This window comes from Phacochoerus africanus, chromosome 6, assembly GCF_016906955.1.
Source record: "Phacochoerus africanus isolate WHEZ1 chromosome 6, ROS_Pafr_v1, whole genome shotgun sequence".
NCBI lineage: Eukaryota > Metazoa > Chordata > Mammalia > Artiodactyla > Suidae > Phacochoerus > Phacochoerus africanus.
The window spans coordinates 106,586,179-106,598,366 of NC_062549.1; the positions used below are offsets into that span (position 1 = coordinate 106,586,179).

A 12,188-nucleotide genomic window follows, 5' to 3' on the forward strand; every position below is an offset into this window, starting at 1 on the left:
CTTAACCCGCTGAGCGAGGCCAGAGATTGAACCTGCAACCTCATGGTTCCTCGTCAGATTCGTTAACCACTGCACCACAACGGGAACTTCCTTTTTTTTTCTTTTTTTTTTTTTTTTAATATTTTTTAATAAACCGTAATGGAAAAGAATCTGAAAAAGTTTGTGTGTATGTATATACATACATATACATACATTCGTGTGTGTGTGTGCGTATATAACTGAGTCACTTTATATTTGGAAGTAATACAACATTGTAAATTAACTGTACTTTAATTTTTTTAAAATGGTTAAAAAAATAAAGGCACTATAAAAGGAAAAATAAGAAATAGTGTATCATAGCTCTCTGTAGTATCATAGTCTGTGTATCATAGCTCTTTGTAGGGAAACTATAACCCTGTGCTTACTTCCCAGTCAATATACCTAACAGTTAATTACTTCCTTTGTTATCTGGGTGGTCCAATATGAGGCTGCTCCCTAAAATCATTCATTAACATGCCTAAAAAATTTTGGGGTTATTTTCATTCTTTTATGTTACTAATATTTCAAATAATAATAAATGCCAAAATAATTTTAAGTTATGTCAGTATTTCATGTTGTATATACATGTTGACAAAACTTTATAAACATTCGCACATACGCTGTATACAGTGAGGATTAAATGCTTCAAGAATTTGTCCTTGCTTTGTTTTAGTTGAGCAGTCCTGAGAGTAGCTTGACACCACCTCTCTCAACCAACCTGCATCTAGAGAGTGAGCTGGATGCGTTAGCAAGTCTCGAAAACCATGTGAAAACTGAACCCACGGATATGAATGAAAGCTGCAAACAATCAGGGCTCAACAGCCTTGTTAACGGAAAGTCCCCAGTTCGAAGCCTCATGCACAGGTCGGCAAGGATTGGAGGAGATGGCAGTAACAAAGATGACGACCCAAATGAAGACTGGTGTGCTGTCTGCCAAAATGGAGGGGATCTCTTGTGCTGTGAAAAATGTCCAAAGGTCTTTCATCTAACTTGTCATGTTCCAACACTTCTTAGCTTTCCAAGGTACCAGTGAAATTACTTTTTTAGCTTATAAAAATACACAACAAAAAATCAGTTAGTTATTCAGGGCAGATGGCCTTCTTAGAAAGGGAGCCTATTCATTATCTTTTAGAGAAACTGACAGGTGAATGATGACATGTCCGAGATCTAAGTTGTGCATTAATGATAAAAATAAACTATTTCCTGGCCTTCAGTTTATATTTAATATAAGCAGATTATGAGGGGTAAGAAAATAGAGTATAGAGAAACTTTTTTTTTTAGGGCTACGTCTGTGGCATGTGGGAATTCCCAGGCTCAGGGTCAGATCAGAGCTGCAGCTGCCAGTGTACACCACAGCCACATTGGATCCTTAACCCACTAAGCAGTGCAGGGATGGAACCCATGAATCCTCATGTATGCTAGTTGGGTTTGTAACCCTCTGAGCCACAATTGGAACTCCCAGGATGTTGAGAAACTTAGTTGATTTCCTCTTGAAGATTTTTTTTAATGGCCGCATCCCTAGCAGATAGAAGTTCCTAGACCAGGGATTGAATCCGAGCCACAGCCATGACCTATGCTGCAGCCATGGCAATGCTGGATCCTTTAACCCAGTGTGCCAGGCCAGGGATCCAAGCTGCACCTCTGCATTAACCCTAGCTGCTAGAGTCAGATTCTTGACCCTTTGCACCACAGTGGAAACTCCTTGAAGATAATTTTTTAATCTGTCACCAATCTTAGTAGGGTCTATAATGCCTTATCTACAAATACTATCCAGTTGGAGACAGTTCTATTGGATCCTACCAAAAACTTGCCTTTCAAGAGCTTTGAAACATTAGAAAAGTTACTTAAGGAAAAAAAAACCAAGTATTTTGTAAAAAAACACCATTAATATCTTAAATTTTTTTTTTAGGAATAGTTTCCTCTTAACCATTGGCAACAGTTAATTGCTAATGCCTGCCTGAAGTACTTGTAGATTTCTCAGACTTTTCCTTTGATCCTCTAGTTGGAATGTCTTTTAGTCATTAACTTTGGAATGGACAGTTACTGAACTCCTTATTTAGAACTTGGAGTAGAGATAATGAAGATGGAGGCAACATATGAGCATTGTCCTCAGACTCTGTGACTCCATGGCAGCTAAGTCTGGTTTTAAACATTTAGACATTCATTGTTGAGCACCCAAGGCAAGCTGATGATACCAGCTAATACAGTAGAATGATATGCAGGGCTAGGTTATGACACCTGTGGTCTGGTTATAATTCTGTAGTAAACTAACTTAATTAGCTTTGTCAATTCACTAATTTTTAGGGATTAATTTCTGTATCTATAAATGATAGAGTTTGGGAGTTCCCATCGTGGCTCAGTGGTTAACGAATCTGACGAGGAACCATGAGGTTGCGGGTTCGATCCCTGGCCTTGCTCAATGGGTTAAGGATCCTGCGTTGCCGTGAGCTGTGATGTAGGTCCCAGACGTGGCTTGGATCCCATGTTGCTGTGGCTCTGGTGTAGGCCGGCAGCTGTAGTTCCAATTGGACCCCTAGCCTTGGAATCTCCATATGCTGTGGGTGCGGCCATAGGAAAAAGGGGGGAAAAAAAGGAGTTTGGATTAGGGAAGAAAAAGAGCTCTTCTAATATTTGCCATAGGAGTTGTGGGGGGTGGGGGGGGGCATGCTTGGCATGCAGAAGTTCCTGGGCCGGGGATTGAACCCAAGCTGCCACAGTGACAATGACAAATTCTTAACCACTAGGCCACCATGGAACTCCTTAACATATGTGTGTATGCTCATGCAGTTTCATCTTCAGTTGATTTTAGACACCGTAAGATAAGTGGATTCATACTTAATTCTTGCAGCCTTTCTTCCCTAACCCTTACCCCCAAGTTTTGCGGTTTTTTTTTTTTTTAAAGTAAACCAATGTCCTTGGGAAAACCCACCTTCTTTCTACCTGTAGATAAAAAAGTTCACATCTCTTCTCAGATTCCTAAGAAGTAATTGAATTTTTCAAAAAGGGCAGCATTATTCAACTAAAGCAACCTTTAGTATTAGAAAAGTGGACATATATGAATAGTGCCAGAATGTTTTTCTAAAGAACTGTAATTCTCACTTAAATCTTAGAAGATATAGTCATTTGCCATAGATGTACTAACGGCCTTTATCTTCACTCTTAGAAAAGAAAAAGCCTTAAATTTCAAGACCAAAATGCCAATGCTTTTATTTCTTTTGGGTAGTAACATCTGCTGGAATGTTATGATTTTGCCATGAAAGCTTTCTCTCAAAGGCAGATGCTGTGGAAGAAATCGAAAGTGTTGACACAGTGTTAGTGTAAAATCTAAAATTCTAGATTTAGAATGCATATATGAAGGAGGAGGGAAAGGAGAGAATGCATGTGAAGTAATGTATCAGAGTTTATATTAGGATTTCTGTCAAACCATAAACTATTGACTGAGCAGATTTAAAAGATCAGACATGAAAAAAAAAAACACGATTATTTTTTACATGTTTAATACATGCTAAAACAGTACAAGAGAGCTGAGGAACTCTGTATCGTGTACTCTTCTTCGTGCATGTGGCGTCACTGTGATGGAGATAACTGGGTTTTAAAAATTGGTCTTAAGCTGCAAGTTCTGATCTTCAGCTTGTTTATCAAATAGCTGATATTCAGCTATTTGAATAGAGATAGTGGTTTTTTACTGCTTTCCAGAAGGTGGTCAGTTGAAGAGTGGAAACATTTTTAGAAGTTTTCATCACACAGCTTTACTTTATGAGATGAGGCAGAAATAGTACCTCTCTTTTCCACACAAACTGGAAAGGAAACAAGACACTGGAGAATTAGCTTCCTTAGAGCAAGTTTTGTTATAATTACATGGACTAATTGCCTATTTCCTTCTTTAGTGGGGACTGGATATGCACATTTTGCAGAGATATTGGGAAACCAGAAGTTGAATATGATTGTGATAATTTGCAGCATAGCAAAAAGGGGAAAACTGTACAGGGGTTAAGCCCCGTGGACCAAAGGGTAAGTGTCAAACAACTTGATTTATTATAGGTATTCTGTAGTTGTCTGGCTGTACATCTTTTTGTCCTTCATGTAATATACATGTAACCTGATAAATTTTCTTTTTTTAATCTCTCTGATAGTATGTTCCTGACTGCTGAAATCTTTATCTCTAGCCCTCAGCTCCAGGCTTTTATATCAAACATCCTCATACTTAGCATTTCACAACCAAAATCTTGCTTTTTGAAGGAGAGCATTAGAAATCAATAAAAACAAGCAAATAACATAAAAAAAACTGCATTCCTCCCCCAGTAATCCCCATCATCACTATTTTCCTATTCCCCCCACCATTACCTTCTGAGATAGCCATCATAATTTTTCATCTGCATTGTTTTAATAATCTCTTTACTGAATTCCCTGATCTACTCTCTTGCCCCCTTACAGCCCATTTTCTGTGCAGTACATACTGTTCTTTTTTTAAAAATATGTCAGCAGCTCTCTCCCTTCCTTGCTTAAAAATCCTCTAATATAGCTTCCCACCATAGAATGAAATCTAAAATCCTCTGATTTCACTCAGATTTCTGTTGATCTGGTCTAGTTTGTGACAGACACTCTGTAATGGCCACAAAACTATGATTTCCAAAGACAGTTATGTTTGGCTTTGATCTGATGTATAAACTTGCAAAATTCATCCTCCACTGTCTTTGAGGAGAAGGTATGTATTTAGAGTATAGAAACATATACTAAAAGAAATTTAAGCAGATAAAAACTATAAATGTAAAATTGCCTTTCAATTTTATTCTGATTGTCTTCTCAATCCAATTCCAGAATTTTTTTATACAGTTTTTATTTAATTTTGAACCTAAGCAGAATCCTTTCAAGAAAGGGAATAGCCAGCCCCCCCCCCCAAAAAAAAGGGGATTCCTGCTGTGGCACAGTGGGTTAAGAATCCCCACAGTAGCTGCTGCTTCGGCCTAGATTCAGTCCCAGGCCCAGGAGCTTCCATGTGCCATGGGTGTGGCCATAAGGGGGCGGGGGGCGCCAGAATATAGCCTGTGTCTTGCCTGCCTCAGGGAATTACAATGAGTAGCAACAATGATAAATTTTTGTATAGAATGCTGTGTATATTGCATTTATGACTTCTTTCCATTTGTGTAGTTAAAAGTAGGTAAATTATCTGAGGTTTTTTTTTTTTTTTTGTCTTTTCTATGGCTGCACCCGCGGCATATGGAGATTCCCCAGCTAGGGGTCTAATCAGAGCTCTAGCCGCCAGCCACAGCCACAGCAATGTGGGATCACAGCCGCATCTGTGACCTACACCACAGCTCACAGCAATGCCAGATCCTTAACCCACTGAGCGAGGGCAGGGAGCAAACCTGCAACCTTAGGGTTCCTAGTCAGAGTCATTAATTGCTGAGCCATGACGGGAACTCCAATTTACCTACTTTTTAATCAAATAAGAGCACAGCCACTCTGTCTTTGATAAAGTTCATTTAAAGTAGGACAGTAAATGGGAAACAAGGTAGTTTTCTTTGGGTGTGTATATTTTGTTGGATAACTAGTATGTATGTAGGAGGCTTATTTTCAGTTTTGTTATAATAATACTGAGAAAGTTCTCATTCTCATGAATATCTTAGGGAGAAAACATTTCATAGATTTTCCTTTTTTTTCTTGGGCCAGAAATGTGAACGTCTTCTGCTTTACCTCTATTGCCATGAATTAAGTATTGAATTCCAGGAGCCAGTTCCTGCTTCGGTGAGTTATTTAGTTAGTACCTTCCTAGTGAAGATGTTTAGTATAATACTTAAGGCTATGGCCCATAGCCTTATTAGACTGATGTTAAAACTAAGGCTTCTTGAATAATTTCCTCAACCAAGGTGCTTATTAAGTTCTCTTTTCTAATACTGTTTCTTCCCTTTTTGGGTTATTTTGAGGATTCCACACAGTAACCTGTGTAAAATGTTTTAGCATAGTACCTGATAAAATTTCTGATTAATAAGACATACTTATGATTTATTAGGGTAAGTGGGATATAAAATTCACTTGTTAAAATTGCAGTCTGTTTTTAAAGACTTTGTTGCAGTGATGAAAACTTAATGAATTTAATTACCATGTCCTCTTTTACTTTTGAGATGGACATAAGGGATTTTAGGTACAGGTATAATGGAAAAAATCTTGAACTGGGAATCAAAAGACTTAACTTCTTCTCCTAGTTCTGCCATCAACCAACCTTGTAACTTTGGGGAAATTATGTAATTTTCTGCCTGCAGCAAGTGGAAGTTCCTGAACCAGGGCAATGACAATGCCAGATCCTCAACCTGCTGCACTGCAAGAGAACTCTCTGCCTCCACTTTTTTAAACTATATAGTGGGAATATTGGACTAAATTATTTCTAAGATTCCAGTTCTGTGATTCTAGGATCTGTACCTTGGGAAGAAAACAATCTCTAAGAATTCATTTGAATAAAAGTGTAAAGTTGAATCGTTCACATTGGTTCTGCCTTCGAAAACCCTTTATTTTGTAAGCCAATACCCTTTATCTTAAAGGAGACTTTTGTAAGGAATAAAGGCTTTAAAACCCCATAGTGAAAGAGAATACCAGGGATGCTCAGTGCCTCATAAATGGGATGAGAAGATGCTACACATATTTTATTTGCTTGCCATCAGTTATTGAATTAAAGTATTTATATAACCTGCCTGGTATTCGAGTATTGAATAGTAATTTGTTTATTAGGTAAGCTCAGAAATGATTTTTTTTTTTTTTTTTTGCTTTTTAGGGCCACACCCACAGCATATGGAGGTTTCCAGACTAGGGGTCAAATCGAAGCTGTAGCCACCAGCCTATGTCACAGCCATAGCAATGCCAGATCTGAGCCATATCTGCGATTTACACCACAGCTCACGCCAACTCCAGATCCTTAACGCACTGAGTGAGGCCAAAGATTGACTAGCGTCCATAAGGACACAGTTTCTGATTCGTTTCTGCTGAGCCACGATGGGAAGTCCTCAGAAATGGATTTTAAAATGCAAAAGGTCTAGATACAAGATATTTTCTTCAGATGGTAATCATCTGTTACTGGACTTGAGGTATAGGAGGTCTGTCTGGTCTGCAGGTTCAGGGACTTTACAGTAGAAAATGACTGACTGTGCAGTATTTTCTTTTCATGAACTATTTAAGTAGCTTCTCCATGTTCAGTTACTTACCAGGGATACACAGTTTTTGGCCAAAAGTTGGGACCAGAACTCCTAAGCATGATCACTAAATGGTTAAAATTTTTTCTTGTATCGCTACCATCTTTCCCCCTCTAATGCTATGTCCAGAGTTCCTCTTATTAAACTTTTTTTTTTTTTTTGGTCTTTTTGCTACTTCTTTGGGCCGCTCCCGCGGCATATGGAGGTTCCCAGGCTAGGGGTTGAATCGGAGCTGTAGCCAACGGCCTACGCCAGAGCCACAGCAACGCGGGATCCGAGCCGCGTCTGCAACCTACACCACAGCTCACGGCAACGCCGGATCGTTAACCCGCTGAGCAAGGGCAGGGACCGAACCCGCAACCTCATGGTTCCTAGTCGGATTCGTTAACCACTGCGCCACGACGGGAACTCCTTGTTAAACATTTTAATAATACATTTTGTAATATTTTTTCTTATTTTTACGAGTCATACAGTTCTGATGGGCTACATATGGCTTTTACACTAGTGGTCAGCCACTCCTGCTGATTGCTTTATTTCCAAATCTTTGTATTAAAAATAGGCCATGAAGACTGCCGCATATTCTGAATATGACTTGATTTTCATGATGTGATTATGGCGGAAGATTTAAAGTTCAATTCACTGTACTCAGAATTTGCATGCAGCTGGCTCAATAATCAGCACATTTATCTCAAAAATCAATAGGGTATGCATTTTCAAATTAAATACTTTGGCATTTTTGGAGAATCCTTATCTATACTTACTTGTTTCTTTAGATACCAAACTACTATAAAATTATAAAGAAACCAATGGATTTATCCACCGTGAAAAAGAAGCTTCAGAAAAAACATTCCCAACACTACCAAATCCCGGATGACTTTGTGGCTGATGTTCGTTTGATCTTCAAGAACTGTGAAAGGTTTAATGAAGTATGTTAGCTTCCAAACTATAGAGTCTTGAATTACTAGTTTTTGTTTGCTTCCTTATTTTGATTTTTGAATTTTGTTTTTCCTGCCAAAAGATTTTTCCAAGTTGATTTTAAAAATTTGCTTCAGTTCTGTCAAGAGTAAAGTAAAATTTGATCACATCCACAGCTCCAAAGAAGAAAGTTGACTGTATTAATTTGAAGTATATACTTAAATATAATGTAATAAATTATGAATATTTTGCATATCCCTTCCCAAACATGTCAGGGGTTGAGATAACTAGAGACTACTTTCTATACTTAAGTATATATTTGTGGGTTACAGGCAAGCCTACGTTTTGGGTACATTTAGGAGAGGCATTTGTATCAGTGTCCTTTGGTTTTATTATTGACCATATAAATATAGAACCTTAAAATTATAAACTTTGATGGCTTCTCTTAAATAGTAGGCCAGAATAAATAGTAGGCCAGAATATATATAATGTTGAGTTTTCTGATCTCAGAATGTGACCTTCATTAATTTTGGTTATGTTTTTTTTTTTTGAGGACAAAGATGAGCTGTCTATACCTTTAGAAGAAATGTGATCAATATATACCTCCTTCAAGGAAATCTTTGTTATCTTTGGGAAAGGTCAAGCCTCTTATTGATAAGGAGTATTTTCATTATTATAAGAGAAGACAGTGAAATTGGATGAGAATCCACTAACTGTTCAAAGAGATTACGTTAATACTAAAATCTCTTCTTCATTACCAATAAATTTTGGGTGCTATATGAATATTACTAAAAAATCACATTGGATCATTTAAAGGGTACTCACCATAATTGCCTCTGGAAGCACCTAGGTAACTTTAAAATTAAAGAAAAAGTTTCTTATTAGGTGAAAAATCATCACCCTTATAGCAATATGCCATGGAGAATATAGTAAAACTTCACTCTAAGTTAAATTAATAGTCCCAAGTATTTTGTCTTATTTTCTAATCTAGTTAGATTATTCAAATAAATATGGTTTTATGAACCATAGCTAACATTTGCCAGGAAGAAGACCCATTTTATCTGCTTTAATAAATAACTTATGATTAACAGATTGCCATACAGATAGAATACTGATTAAGTCATTGCTGAAAGTTTGGCAGTTTTTTTTTTTTTTAATTTCTTCTATTTGTTTCACAAGTATTTTTCTCTTAGATGTATTCAGACCAACACCTACTCAGGTTGACTTCACTAATTCAGAATTTGAGACAGTTTCACAGTAGCTTTAGTAATAGCTTTGTAAAGAAAGTGGGTCCATGTTCTGTATAATTCTAGAAGGCACTTAGCTGGTCATAACAGTTTGTTCCCCCTAATATGGCTGACTTTCGTCACCAATCCTATACAGTCTTATAACTTTAGAAAGGATTATAATTTCCCTTTTTTTTTTTGACTCTGGTATCCTTTTTAGATGATGAAAGTTGTTCAAGTTTATGCAGAAACACAAGAGATTAATTTGAAGGTAAGCTTTTCAGACCATGCAAACTTGGTGAAGGAATATGCATTACCAATAGGTGAATATTCCTATCTTTTGCTTGCAGGCTGATTCAGAAGTAGCTCAGGCAGGGAAAGCAGTTGCATTGTACTTTGAAGATAAACTCACAGAGATCTACTCAGACAGGACCTTCGCACCTTTGCCAGAGTTTGAGCAGGAAGAGGATGATGGTGAGGTAACTGAGGACTCTGATGAAGACTTTATACAGCCCCGCAGAAAACGCCTAAAGTCAGATGAGAGACCAGTACATATAAAGTAAAATGACATGAACTTAAAATCAATTGTTTAAAAAAAAAAAGAAAGAAAACTTTTATTTAAGTGTTGCTGGAATATCTTGCCTACAGTGGGCACCTCCTTGAAGAAGCTGATAGCTTTTTACACAGTATTAGAGTGAAATAATGGACAGAAAACATATTCTTATCAAGAAAGGGGGAGAGAACTCTATTTGCAACTTTAAAAGCAAAAGTGAAATGATTTGAAGATTTCTGTTACTAAAGAGGATGGTTCTGATTGTTAGAATGGGCAGAAGTTCATGATCATTTGGTACTGATTGGTGCAGGATACTGAGTGTTTAAGTACTTAAGGGTCATGCCGCTGGTTCAATTGTCTCTTTGGACTAGAGAGCACAGCTATTAAAACAACTTTGATGCCTCCCTCTGCCCACATATACATACCGGCTTATTTTCTAGTTCAACATCGAAGTTGCTCAGATTCCACTTTGATGTCAGTGCAGATGTGCATTGGATCATGCCGTTACATTTTTTTCTCATTTCGATGCTGTTGGGCCTTAGTTTTTATATTGGTTTAAAGAACTATTCATACTTAAGAATCTAGGAAACATGACCATTGATTGTCATTTAATCAACTTTAATATTCCACTGAAATAAATGTGGTAACTTTTCAGTACCAGATTATTAACAGTAGCATTTCCAAAAGACACTTGCACAGACTCACACTTCCCAATCAAATCCTCTGACCATACAGTTATTCCCATGAAAGGCAGAATGTTTGAAAATTAATCTAGTTTTCTGTACATTTAAAATTTGATTGAGAAGGTGACAACTGGCTCTTATCCAGTCTTCCTTCATATCAGTTTTCTGATAGACCACTATTGGCAAACAGTAATCTGTCAACTACCAAATGTGTAAAATTTTCTGTATTTCACTTTGTCTTATTTGTAAATAGTGAACTAAAACTTCTGGCAGATCAGCAACATTTGCTGAGCCTGTTTTTTAAGCTAATATGTATTCTTACTAATGTTCCTATCAAGAATGGATTTGTAATATATGCTGTCTATTTCTAATGTTCACATTCATATTTTGAGGTTCTATCTTATTTTAATAGAGAACAGACTTCTCAGAAAATCTTCAGAAGCAGCTTATTATTAAAATATCAAAATATTGAAATAAACCCGGTGGGGTTAGATTACTCATCCGTCCACCAAGTGGGACATTTGCATGGACTGGGGGCTTAAAGGACTTAAAAGAGACCTGTAAGTATATCCTGAAAATGAGCCAATCAATCCCCACTTGAATGGTTACTGGAGTAAACCCACCTTTACTACCCTGATTTCGGCACCTGAGGCAGATAAACCACCTTGGCTCTGTTTTTTTCTTCTTTTCATTTGTGATGCTCAGATCCAAGATACGTGTGCTAGACTGTACAGGCTGCTCTTTTGTTGGGTTAAAAATTTTTAGTCCTATGTTTGTATGGACATGTTAGAATGTAAAGTGACCAAAATAGAAGACTTGCCATTAGGTATTTTTCAGACGTCAGCAGATTTGTGGCAGATAATTTCTTTTTAAAAATTCAGCTTACACAGTTCAGGCAGTAGACTACTTCGGAAAACATTATTTGACATAATTGTCTAAGAGGTAAATATTTTTTAGTGCGTATTGAATCAAATAAAGTGCTCTAAAGAAATTATTATACAAATTTCTTTGGGTTTTTCTTTTCTTAAGTGGTGGTAGTAAATATGGTTCAAGCCTTCTAATGGTATATTGGTTTTATTGCTGTTGATTTTTTTCATTCTGTGGCTTTCTTTAGGCTGCTTCTTCAGTTTTATCGAACTTCAAAACATATACCAAAAGGTTCTTGTTATTTTACTCAAATTTCAGACTCGTAAGAACAGCTTTCTTAGAAGGAGATCATTTAAAAATGCCCTTATCTATGTGCATTTCCTCCTTCCCATAATCTCCATGGTTGCCGTTCATCAGGAGACTTTTACCTACGGGCGCATTTTTGGACAGTGATGGCTAGCAGCATAACTTCATTTTCCCAAGCCATTTTGAGTTCTGATATTGTATGCTTGCTCTCTTCATATGACTCTTCTTCATGATTCGTAGATAATAGGTTCTGCCAACAGGGGGAGAAACCAAATTTTAAGTAAATACTTTCTTCTTGATATTTGGGGCCTTAAAGGTAATGTGTTGCTTCTAAAACATTTCAATGTGAGATGGAGTTTTGGGTTTTTGCTTTCTGTTAATTTAAGATTGGTTCTTAAAAAGCCACTTATTGTCATCATTTAATAGGCTCCATTTCTGT

At 37.1% G+C, this 12,188-nt stretch overlaps 1 protein-coding gene across 4 annotated transcripts in view; it reads left to right on the forward strand.

Moving 5' to 3' along the window:
- The window catches only part of TRIM33 (tripartite motif containing 33), a 131,693-nt gene extending 120,120 nt beyond the window's left edge, over window positions 1–11,573 (forward strand). For 2 of the 4 annotated variants that reach the window (XM_047784953.1, XM_047784956.1), the window contains 6 exons: window positions 692–1,041; window positions 3,906–4,029; window positions 5,689–5,763; window positions 7,973–8,125; window positions 9,561–9,611; window positions 9,691–11,573. In XM_047784953.1, coding sequence (XP_047640909.1) covers window positions 692–1,041; window positions 3,906–4,029; window positions 5,689–5,763; window positions 7,973–8,125; window positions 9,561–9,611; window positions 9,691–9,903 — 966 coding nt within the window. In that variant the 3' untranslated portion in view covers window positions 9,904–11,573. The remainder of the gene's footprint in view (window positions 1–691; window positions 1,042–3,905; window positions 4,030–5,688; window positions 5,764–7,972; window positions 8,126–9,560; window positions 9,612–9,690) is intronic. The other 2 variants (XM_047784954.1, XM_047784955.1) reach the window with 2 other exon arrangements.
- Window positions 11,574–12,188: the final 615 nt, after the last annotated feature.